Source organism: Echinops telfairi, unplaced genomic scaffold (assembly GCF_000313985.2).
Source record: "Echinops telfairi isolate 266 unplaced genomic scaffold, ASM31398v2 ScPeMD7_2291;HRSCAF=2852, whole genome shotgun sequence".
Lineage (NCBI taxonomy): Eukaryota > Metazoa > Chordata > Mammalia > Afrosoricida > Tenrecidae > Echinops > Echinops telfairi.
The window spans coordinates 42628071-42640406 of NW_022106189.1; the positions used below are offsets into that span (position 1 = coordinate 42628071).

Consider the following 12336-nt stretch of genomic DNA (forward strand, 5'->3'; position numbering starts at 1 on the left):
TTAACCCAAAATTTTATGAGATTAAAAAGCAACTTCACATTGGAAATCAAGAGGACTTCCAAAAGTTCATGGAAAAATGAAAAGATGTGAAATTTTTCCATGGACATTTTGAAACCCATATACCTATTTTTAACTAATCCAATCACGGGGGAAAGTGGACACAGATTTAGGATGATTGTGTCTGTAGAGTGGTAAGCAGAAGAATGGGTTGATGGGAAAAGTCATTGATGGTTTTCAATCAAGGTCCTGGCCTTTGTTGTATGTGCAGCTTGGTGGGAGCTGTGTCGCATTGTTGGAAATGATTTGATAGTCAATGAGCCAGAAGAAAGGCTCCTGGGGATGGGATCTCCAGAGTGAATAGGCATACCATGTACACGTGGGTCTCTGGTTCCCAGCTGGCTTCTTTTGTTCAGCTTTTGAAAAAGCAGTACCCTAAATAGAGCTGGAATACCTGTTTTGTCATTGAAAGCTATAATAAAAATGTACTGATCTAAAAAACATGTACAAATATGCTTGATACAATTGATGTATGCAATGTTATAAGAGTTGTAAGAGCCCCCAATAAAACGATTTTTTAAAAAACATTTAATTTAAAAAAAAATGTTTTCTAGGTTGGGAGATTCATCTACTGCTACGTGTCATATATTTTAGAGTCTTTAATGCATAAATACCTGTAACTATTTCTGTTCTTTCATAGAAAATTTACATTTTTCCCCTCTCTTAGGACAAAGTTAAACTATAACCCTCCGAAAGATGATGGATCAACTTATAAGATTGAACTGGAAGGGATATCGGTAATGGTTATGAGAGAGATCCTGGATTACATCTTCAGTGGGCAGGTACGATGAGAAGCGAAGGAAGGAGGGAGGGCAGGCCGATGGGCAGGCAGTTGCCCAGGCCCAGGCCTGCTTTCAGCCCATGCAGGACAGGGTAACTCGGGGTCTGCCGTCATCTTCCCAGCCACTGTGTGCTTGGCTGGTGTCTTGTGCTGGTGATGGCACCCCCGCATGTCCTTCTGGCTCTCGGCTGTGGGAAAGAGCAGCAGACAGAGGTCTTAACCCCCCGCCCCAGTGTGTGCTTGGATCCTTCTGAACTCAACTCGCCAGTGGGAGAGGACGGCCACGGGGTGCTATTGCACTGCCCTCTTTGTGTTTGCACCCCAGGAATCCAGTCTTGTTTGCACCCACACTCTAGGGAAGCTCACCCTGTCTCCAGAGCATGGAAAAGACGCTCCCAAGGCATTTGGGGATGACTTTGTAGAACTCAGAGTTCATTCCCATTGGCAGGCCACCCAGTTATATTGCCATGCCATGGTCTAGTGGCTTCAGCAATGCCAGCCTCTCCTCCCACCCCAGTCTTTCTGCCAGGTTCCCCTAACGCCACTTAGGTCCCCGGAGAGTCGATGATACTTGGGAAGGAGATGATCACTACTTCTGTGTTTCCTTTTCCTTGACACCCCCACCCCAGCGTACGGTGTGAAGTGCAGTATGAGGAGCCTTAAGAAGAACCATGGGTGGAAGTTAGGGCTCATTTTAAGCCAGAGGGAAGAGCCCAGTGTATGTCATGTCAGCTTCTGTGTGGCTGTCTGCGCTTCATTCTTTTGTGCAATCTTGTTCTCCCTTGGTTCTTCATGCTTCCTGTTTAGCCTTTTGCTTTTTGTAAGGGCCATTTCTTTCCATGTATAGCAGCACGCACCGTGTATTGCTTGCCTTCTCTGAATAGTTTCATTCTGTCCAGTGGCAGACTTTCTGATGTCAGCCTTTTTTGGAGTTTTGTTTGCTAGTTTCGTTTCGTGGGACTCTCCCCTTCTCTTTTCTCTAAATGCTGCGTGGTTTGTGTGTTCATGTACATTTGTGTGACTGTTAGAATAAATTAATTTTAATTAATTTTTTTATCTTGCCCTATAGGATTTCTTTTTTTTTTAAATCATTTTATTGGGGGCTCATACAACTCTTATCACAATCCATACATACATCAATTGTGTAGAGCACATTTGTACATTTGTTGCCCTCATCATTCTCAAAACATTTGCTCTCCACTTAAGCTCTTTGCATCAGCTCCTCATTTCCCCCTCCCTCCCCAATTTTAATTACTTTTGAGACAGCCCTTAAAACAAGATCTAAAAACTCACTGCCATCTAATTGATTCCGACTCCCGGCGACCTTATAAGGCAGGGTAGCGCTGCCCCTGTGGGTTTCTGAGACTAACTTTTGGCAGGAGCAGACAGCTCATCTTTCTCCCATGGAACTGCTGGCGGGTTTGAACCTCATGCTTTATGGCTAAAACCAGGCTTAGGGCCAGTCATATCTCTAACTGCAAAACCAAGCAGCAGGTGTTAACAGAGCATGCAGTTATAAGTCACTTCAAGTATGAAGTGACTTCAGAAAGTCCATGGAAAATGAAAAATAAAAACTGAGTGGAATTTTTCCACAAACATTTTGAAGCTTTATAATCAGGCTTGGATTTGAACCTTAAAGCCTTGTTTGCACATTGTGATCTGTCTTTGGTTCCCATGCGGAATTCAGCACCCTAGTGGCATGGTGAGTGACAACAAACACCCTCTGCAGTAGTGATTTGGTTTTACTGAGACAGGAGTTAGTGCTTTTCCACATGGTCTGCAGCAGCAGCATTTGCTCTCCCGTGTTCAATTGAATATACTGCAGACTCACCCAAGCCCACACTGCCTGCCATCGACTCACAACCTCCCTGTAGGACGACAGGGTAGAACTGTTCCCATGGGCTTCCAAGACTGTCAACTCTTGAAGGGAGTAGAAGCCTTGACTTTTTCCCTTGGAGCAGCTGATGGTTTTGAACTGCTGACCTTGCAATTGGTAACCCCACACTAACCCACACTGCCACTGGGGTTCCTGTAGCATGTTATAGAAATGGGAAGTTACCTTTCACTGTGACAAACTCAGTGGGTTTCTTTTATTTATTTATTTATATATATTTTTAGTAGGTTTCTTTTACACCATTGTGTTGCCCATTTTCTTAAGGGATTGGCAGTTAATACTTTATAGGTGTATCTCTGAGGGAGATGTCTCTGGCTCTACATTCATGTTCAATTTCTCTTCTACCTTCTGGAATGTGGGAAAGGACCACAGGACTGGGGCAGTATGGATCCTTAGGTCCATGTGTTTACATTGCTTTTTCCTGAAACATGGAAAAGCTATCAATTTGGTAGATGAAGAAGCAGCCATCAGAAAATGGAGCAAAATGTAGGTAAAGCAAAAGTTCATAATGAGAAGGAAACCAAGAAAATCCAGTATCTGGGTGGATCCCACAAGACTGTTTTGAGCCCCATCTGTATTTGTGGCATGTGTGGCCTGAGTTCACCCTCTCCCCCATGGCCTGCCCTGCAGCAGGCTACCGTAGCGTTGTCTTACCAAGACAGAAGGGCATCTGCATGCACTCAGAGGTGAGGCTTTCAGTGGTTCAGGTGTTAAGGTTTCAAATCGTATTTTCAGATTGCCACCGAGTCCAAAACTTTCCATTCCCCAAGCATTCCGATTGTTGACAACTTTTTTTAGTTAACAGTGAGCATCACAGACACTTTGCCCTGGGAGGGCAATGAGGAGATGACGTAGATCTATCAGGGAAGAGCTGTTCTTTGAGGTGGCTGGGTGCCCTGAGCTGCTTCCTGGGAAAGGTGGAACCCCATGAAGTAGCCCACATGTGGTCATCGCCAGCCTGTCCAACTGGATACTGTGTCTGGCTCAGCCAGTAAGTCCCAGTTTGGGTTTTCAGTTCCACACATTGCTATGTGTTTCTGACGCCCTTACAGATCCGGCTCAACGAAGACACCATCCAAGACGTTGTGCAGGCGGCCGACCTGCTGCTGCTGACGGACCTGAAGACCCTGTGCTGCGAGTTTCTGGAAGGCTGTATCGCTGCTGAGAACTGCATCGGGATCCGGGACTTTGCCCTGCACTACTGCCTGCACCACGTCCACTACCTGGCCACCGAGTACCTGGAAACGCACTTCCGGGATGTCAGCAGCACCGAAGAATTCCTGGAACTGAGTCCTCAGAAGCTGAAAGAGGTGGTGTCCCTGGAGAAGTTAAACGTCGGCAACGAAAGATATGTGTTTGAAGCAGTAATTCGTTGGATAGCGCATGACCCAGAACTCAGAAAGGTACGTACCACCCAGGAGATGGTGTCCCTGTGTCCTTTCCAGAATGTGCTTTTTTGTGTACATTACGCTGCTTCACCTTGCTGCTTCAACTCCGCTTTGCATGGTGGTCTGTGAAACATCTTCCCATCGGATCGTTAAAAGGTCGGGTGTCCGGGCCGGCTCACCCAAGCCCACTTGGCTCATAGGACAGCTGCAGAGACACTCTCATCTGAAGAAGCGTGCCCTTCCCTCTGCTGCTTACCCTGGGGCGAGACCTACTCCGCTTCCGGTGGAGGTTGCACAGCTGCTGGGGCCCTACCCTTACTTTAGCACCTCCTTCCCCCACATGGTTGCGTTACTCCTGTGGGGATTCTCGGGGGCAACAGGCCCAGAGGGTGGCAAGTGGTGAGAGTTGTGAATGGTGAGTTGCTACCAAGTCTGGGATCCCACCTGGAGCACTCCCTCCCATCTCGTCATCCGGGGGCGGGGTGTGTAGGCAGCACTAGGCTACACAGTGCCGTTCCAAGAGCAACAGTCAGGCAGTGAGGGCCTGGGGACGGAAAGCCAGGTCTTAGACCCAGCTGAGTAGAACGCTGGAGGAGGGAGCCAAGTAACAGGACTGTCAGCCTCGTCTTATAAATAAGGGACTGGTGACTGCTACTACCTTAAAATTAGAGGGTAGCTTCAAAATGTATAATGATATTGCAGCTCCGGCTTCTAACTTCCTCCTGCCTCCAAGTGACCAGGATGCTGGGGTCATCTGGTTGCAGGGAAACAAAAGGCAGCTCTCAGCCCTCTGATTGGCCTGAACTTGATGCCGTTGACACCTGTTGGCTTTTGTCACTGCACATTTGGAAGAGTGGGGCTCACAGTGACTGTCGCAGAAGGAGAAAAATCTCCTGGTGGTGTCGGTCCGGGACGTTCATGTGTAAAGAGCTCCACCTGAGGGGTGCGGAAAGCGCAGTCGGTTGGTTCCCATTTAGTGATGGAGCAGCAGGAGGATGCGGGTCACGTTCTACATTTTAAGAGGTTCGCATTCCTAATATGTCAGGGGATCATGTTCTACATGTCCGAGGGTCACATTCTGCATGTTAGTTGTATTTTACATGTTAGAAGGTCTTGTCATACCTGTTAGAGGGTCACATCCTACATGTTAGATGGTTATGTTCTCTGCATGTTAGAGGTCATGTCATGTGTTAGAGGGTCACGTTATACATGTTAGTTACACTTTACATGTTGAGCCTCACCTTCTACATGTGCAGAGTGTTGAGCATTAGCTATTGCAGAAATGATACTGTAGTGCACTAGGAGCTCTGGACTTTCTATATTTTCCTCATATGCTTACTTTTGAGACTTTTCTGTTATTAAGTTGATCATACTGCATCTAGCTATTACTATATGTCATTGCACATACAGTATACACATGGTTTACAATTCCTATACACATAGTTTAACCCATTAGGCATCCAAATACATGACCTCATGTGAATTAGAGCGACGTTTCCTCTGTGTCCCATCTGCTCGGGGAGCCCGTCGGCCTCTGAGAGAGCTGTGGAACAGGACGGCGGCAGGTCAAATACGAGGGGATGGCAGAGAGATCGTAGAAGAAATGAGTGAAAAGATGATGGAATTTTCCCCCACACTTTCTGATGCCTCCCCCTGTAAATCCAGACTGATGGTTTTCTTCACGAAGCTTCTAGAAAGCACAGTGGAATGGGATGTGCGCCAGTCTGGGGCCGTGCATGTGCTGAAAGCTACGTGTGTCTGCCCCTCCCCCGCTCTGCAGGTCCACATGAGGGACGTCATGTCCGCCCTCTGGGTCTCAGGGTTGGATTCCAGTTACCTGCGGGAGCAGATGCTGAACGAGCCCCTGGTGCGGGAGATCGTCAAGGAGTGCAGCAACATTCCTCTGAGCCAGCCGCAGCAGGGCGAGGCCATGCTTGCCAACTTCAAGCCGCGGGGCTACTCTGAGTGCATCGTGACCGTCGGTGGAGAAGAACGAGTGTCACGGAAGCCCACGGCCGCCATGCGGTGCATGTGCCCCCTCTATGACCCCAACAGGCAGCTGTGGATCGAGCTGGCGCCGCTCAGTATGCCAAGAATCAACCACGGCGTCCTCTCGGCAGGTAGGCTGCCCTGGCGCCTTGGACCCCATACCACGTCTGACCCAGGGCTTGGGGAAGGGCCTGGTGGTCGCTGTACCATGGCCTTCAGCCGGGCTGGCTCTCAGGATGCCGGAGGGAGAGCTGTCCCTGCTGTTCCCGAAGCGTTCATGGGGGGGTTTCACTAAAGAGAAAAGAACGAAATTCAGTGGGTTTTTACCAGCAAGAAACTCCGTGAGCAGACTTGGAGCATACCCTTTCTTCAAGCCGCGGTATTCCTGTCTTTGAAATTGAGGCTTGGAATTTAGAATGTACTATATGTGGAATTTAGGGTTGCAGTATGTTCTTCTATCAGACATGACAGTGTTAGGGCCAAAGCAGACCTTTCATAGATGTCAGAAAATACTAGCTTAGATTCTCAGTGGCTCAGAGTTCTCTTGTCTTCGGGGAGCACGGTGGCTAACGCGCCGGGCTGCCAGTTTGAGCCCTTCCGGAGGCATCTCATAAGGAAGTCCTGGCAATCTCCTGAAAAAATCAGCTCCTGAAGCCCTGGAGAGCCCAGCTCTCCCTGACACACAGGGCGCCATGAGTTAGGTTCATGCGACAGCACCTGGAAAAAGTTACCATGCTGGGGAAGAAAAGAGCTGGATTCCCCTGACCTTGACAGGTGTGAAAGCTGCCCACGTGTCCATGCTCCCAGGGAAGGTGGTGGGTGCTGCCTTTCTCCTCCCCAGGCCTTCCCTTGACTTGATCCCACAAGTGTCAGCAATCCTGCTGGGATCCTTTCCTGGTTTCTCTAGGTGCCCACTAACGGGATCTGAGAGAGGCTTTGTTTGACCTAGAGGGTTGTTCCAGGAATCTAGGGGTGTGTACAGTGACCTCATCCACCGTTCTGCCGAGTAGGAAGGACACAGTGGCGCTTAGACCCTGCAGGAAGGTGGAGGCCCCACAACTGTCCCCATTCCTGGGGCCTAGAGCAAACAGACGTGGGCCGGGTTCAGAGACCACACGGGGTTCGCAGCGGCAGCAGCGGGGGGTTGAGGCACAGAGGTGCCCAGAGTGAGTGGTGCTCTGGGACCAGGGGAAGCTTGGCATGCGAGAAGGGGCCCCATCCAGAGAAGGGTCCCTGCGTACAAGAGAGCCATCCTCAGGTGCTCCTTCCCTCAAACGGGGCTCAGTGTCTCTCCTGATCTTTACAGAAGGATTTCTGTTTGTGTTCGGCGGTCAAGATGAGAACAAGCAGACGCTGAACTCGGGAGAAAAGTACGATCCGGATTTAAACACGTGGTCTGCGCTGCCACCCATGAATGAGGTAAAGCACCGTCTGGTTGTGTTTGATTCTACAGTCTGCAAAAGCACCTCTGGAGCACTTGTGCTTCGTAGCATGTGGGGTCATCATGTGCCGGGGTCAGCTCCGTGGGGCCCAGCGACAGCAGCCACATTGTGTGCATCGGCTGTCGGGTGACAGGCAGCCTCGTGTCTGCACAGTTCTCCGGTGTCCTTTCAGGCCCGACATAACTTTGGCATCGTGGAGATAGACGGGATGCTGTACATTCTGGGCGGTGAGGACGGCGAGAGGGAGCTCATCTCCATGGAGTGCTACGATATTTACTCGAAGACCTGGACCAAGCAACCTGATCTGACCATGGTTCGAAAGGTGAGGCCTGGGTCCTGTGGCGGCTGGAGGGTAGAGTGGTCTGGAACAGTGCTCAGAAAGCCTGGCAGGCACGCGCCCAGACGGGAGCAGGGAGTGTACTGGCCTCAGCCCCGGCACTCTGTCTGGTAACTGCTGAATGCTGAGTGCACTTGGCTAGTGTGGAAGCACATGTTCTAAAGCAACCCTCTCACAGTGAGGAACAGGAATGAATCGACAGACTAGAGTGAAAACAGGGCATGCTGGCAGTATAGCGGCTGAAACCCTCAGCCACTCACCGGAAGGTCAGCTGTTTGAACACCAGCCCCCTCCAAGGGAGAACGGTGAGGCAGGCTGCCTCTGTAAAAACCTACAGCCTCGGAAACCCTGTGGAACAGCCCCCTCTGTACTGTAGGCTCACTGTGCATCGGTTCCTCTTGGCCACAACAAGTCTGGTTTGGGCTAGAGTGAAAACGCAGGGCTCACGTTAGGTAATCAGGTGTGGTTGCCTGACCTCTCGGGTTTTATGCCCAGGTGGGAATGATGTGTTTGGCCTTTAGAGGCACTGGGATACACCCATTGTACGTGGTCCTCCTGCTGAGTTGTTGAGGATTGCAGGAATTGAGTGACATCTCATTCCTCGGAATCAAAGTCATCTTGAGCCATCTTGGAGTGATGGGGAAATAGACTGGAAAGCTCGATGCGTGGCGTTTACCTGTCTCACCTAGTGCCATCATACTGGAAGGAGGAGGAGAAGGTCCTTACCTGGGGGTCAACAATGTCTGGGTTGCCTCAGGCTTCCTCTTTATCATCCTGTGGTTTAATATTGGGAAGCACCATTGTCCTCCTGTGGTTCATCGTCTTCCAGTGCTCGCTCGGATGAGTGCATGTCCGTTTGTCTATGCTTCCCCCTCTCAGATAGGCTGCTATGCAGCTATGAAAAAGAAAATCTACGCCATGGGTGGAGGCTCATACGGAAAGCTGTTTGAGTCTGTGGAGTGCTATGACCCAAGGACCCAGCAGTGGACGGCCATCTGCCCACTGAAGGAGAGGAGGTGAGTGTCTGGGCATGGAGTCCTTCAGTACTCAGTGGACTGAAGCCCCTTAACCCCCGAAACATCTAAACTAAAGGTCTCTGTGTCTTTTGAAGATAGAAATGTTACGTCCAATGCTTAGAGGAGTCTAAACCAGGCACCTCTGTTACTCCTTGTAGGGACACAGTGATGGGATGGGTCTTGTTTTCCTTCATCCTACACGGTACATCCAGTGTGCTCTGGAAGTGGCTGCAAGTGCTTCTCTTGGATGATCCTGTGGGCCTTATGCAGCCCACAGGCCAGGTGTTCCCCACCCCTGCCCTATAGGATCACTGAGCCAGAATTGATTCCAGTGGCTAATTCATAACTTATATTTGACTTAATTCATAACTTCATAATGAATAGCTGGGCCTTTCTTGGATTGTGCCTGCCTCCCCTTCATCCACTGCCTCCAGAGCAGGTGAACCTGCAAGATGTTTTCCACCCCAGCCACCCTGTAGGACAGTGGGGCGGCTTCATAGGACTCCCAGGACTGGAAATCTTTCTGGAAGCAGAGAACCTTAGTTTTCTCCCATGGAGTGACGAGTGGGCTTGAACCACTGACACTTTGATTTTCAACCCACCATGGCACCAGGGCTCATTCCTTCAAACTGGACCCTTTATTTGACCTGGCCTGTGGATTTGCATCAAATGAAGTGAGCAATCCATTTGGAAAAGGGAGGCTCACCGACTGCACACTTGCGTGAGCTAGCAGTAAGGCTCATAATGCCTGATGTCCTTCCAGGTTTGGAGCTGTCGCCTGCGGCGTGGCCATGGAGCTCTACGTATTTGGGGGTGTGCGAAGTCGTGAGGACATCCAGGGGAGCGAGATGGTGACCTGCAAGTCTGAGTTCTACCACGATGAGTTTAAAAGGTAATGATAAACCGTTTCATTCCGCTTGTGGAATACCAGTGACTTCAAGGGACATCAAAGGAAAACCATTTTTCTAAAGGTAGATTGGACTGGGACCCCCAGTTCCTGAAAAAGCATTCCTAGTAGCCTTTGAGGAAGAGTTTCCACTCTGTCACTTTGTGTACACAACCTTGGCTTTTCTGCTGACCCGCCCACCCCGCTGTGCTGCTTGCACCACAAGGAGCCACCTGCGTCCCCTGAGCCGTTGGGGTGATCTCAGCTTTTGTGCTGTTTCTTTGGCTTAATGTTTCCCTTGCCCCATTCACCCACTTCACTCTGCCTAACTAGGTACCACAGAGCCTGTGGGCACACAGCACTGCTGGCACTCAAACGCTCTCCCTCCCTCCCTCCCTCCTCAATAAAATGCCTACCGGCTGAGGGAAACCTGCCCTGTCTTCTGGGGGGAATAGGCAGCCTCTTTCCCAGCCTTCCCTGGGCCCTGCCTGCACGCAATTAGTGCCCTAACCAGGAAATGGTGTCTGCCTGCTAACAATGTATTGGAGTCCTAAGAAGAGAGCCGTCTGCCTGCACATAATCCTGTAATAGCATTTCAACCGTGTTACCAGAAGGGGGTGCTGTGATGTCATGTTTAGTTTCAGATTATTGGAGAACGGGGCAAACAATGAGCAAGGTTTTAGAGATACTTAGCAGTGTTAACTAACTTTGAATGGGCTTAAAAGTAGGAGACTTGCATTCTTTCTCCCCCCTTCCTCCATTGGGTACTTGGTCTTAGAACAGATGGTTGGGCGTGGCAGAGAGCCATTTAGAAGATGTTAGAAGCTGCCTGGCTGTAGAGCCCAGCCTCCCAGCTACCACCCCACTGCTACCCTGGAAGGCAGCCTGCCCCACATGGGCTTCTATAAAAAACTAAACCCTAGAAGTAGCTCATCCCTTACAAGATGGATGTTTTCAAGTGTGTTCTGTTTGCACACAGGCCCAGCCCTTGCCAGATGAGCCATCTGTATTAGATTGGAGGCCACTTAGATTGTTTTTAAGTAATCTCTCGTCTTTCCTGCTTTTGTTCCCTATTTTTAGGTGAAAACTTTCCTGGGAAAATGCCAGACCTTATTATTTTCTCTGTTTTGAACTAAAAACAAGTCTATTTGAAGGAAAGCAAAGAAATTGCCCCCAGTGATAGGAACAACTTCTTAATGTATCCAGAATGATGGTAACTCATTCTGTGTCTCTGCTCCTCCCGCCCGCCCCCCGCCTTCCCCAATGAGCTATCCTCCCAGAGGGCCAGCTTCATTCCTTCAGCTCTTCCTTCACCTTAAGGGCCAGGCCAGTCTGCTTTAAGATAAACTCTCAAACATTTGTCACACTGGCCTCACCTCCTCTCTGCCAACTACCCTAACACAAATACTCCTTCCTAGGGGCCACTCCATTAGCCTCCTGACCAGTCATCACTAGTGCATATTGCTGATCCGTGCTCGTGAAAGATTAACCCAGCGACCTTCGGTCAGTGTCTTTTAAAGCTGATCTTGATTTGCCTTTTGGTGGTTGGAAACATCACCTGTAAACTTACGGGTATAATAAAATACAAACATGAAAATGCACAAGTCATAAAGCTCTCTTCAGCTGATGACTGACTTGGGCGACCAGGTCACTTTGTGAGTGACAGTCACCACTCCACCTGTGGAAGCCTCCGGGTCATTTAGCTTGCCCCCGGGGCAGGGGTGGCAGTTCTCCTCAGGTCAGCGGCAGTTGTTGGCATCGGCCCTGTTGCTCGGTTCCGGAGTTCTTGCAGTCCCAGCTCGCTGCTTTCCAAGCCTGCCTCCCACTCGTCATGAAACTCTCGCAACCAAATCCCTGGGTTTTAGTTCGAAACAACTCAGCCAGAATGCTCTTTTGAGGCCAGGATGGCAAGGTGGCGAGGCTTTGTCTCACACGCTTTGGACATGTCAGGAGAGACCAGTCCCTGGAGAAAGATGTTTGACAAGGTGGATGGACACAGTTGTGAGGACGGTGCGGGACCGGCGGGGTTTCCTTCTATTGTGCGTTGGCCAGTTATGAGGTGGAACCAACTCAAGGGCACCTCACAGTCCACAGTCCTTTCATTGTTGCCCCCCAAAACCACTGCCTTCAGTGGGTGTTCACCTCCGTCCCACTCCGAGGCCACCGTAAAGTGCTGCTCTACCCTTTGGGGTCCCTTTCATAGGTCCTATATTCCCACTTGCTGCTTAAAACCACCCAGTGTTTCTGGTCAGCATCTGGGGTAAGCATTGGGCTGCTGCTAATCGCGAAGCCAGCAATCGAAACCCACCAGTTGCTCCTCGGGAGAAAGAGGAGGCTGCCTGCTCCTGTCTTTAAAGCGTTACTGTCCCAGAAACCCACAGGGACCGTCCCACTTGGTCCAGTGGGGCTGCTGTGCTTGAGGATCTGCTGAGTGACAGCGAGTCTGCACTTGCTCAGCACCTCCCCTCCCCCGCCCTGCACTTTTGCATCCGACTCATGGTGGCTTCCCTGCAGTCAAGACCTGCCAGCTTCATCTTTGATCGCCG

General features: G+C 50.1%; 1 protein-coding gene across 1 annotated transcript in view; it reads left to right on the top strand.

Moving 5' to 3' along the window:
- The first annotated feature begins 368 nt into the window (after positions 1-368).
- GAN (gigaxonin) overlaps positions 369-12336 on the top strand; it is a 20637-nt gene continuing 8669 nt past the window's right edge. Inside the window, exons 1-8 of the mRNA XM_030886580.2 lie at positions 369-376; positions 698-839; positions 3785-4135; positions 5901-6240; positions 7416-7528; positions 7724-7873; positions 8768-8904; positions 9668-9796. Of these exons, the coding sequence (XP_030742440.2) occupies positions 369-376; positions 698-839; positions 3785-4135; positions 5901-6240; positions 7416-7528; positions 7724-7873; positions 8768-8904; positions 9668-9796 (1370 nt within the window). The remainder of the gene's footprint in view (positions 377-697; positions 840-3784; positions 4136-5900; positions 6241-7415; positions 7529-7723; positions 7874-8767; positions 8905-9667; positions 9797-12336) is intronic.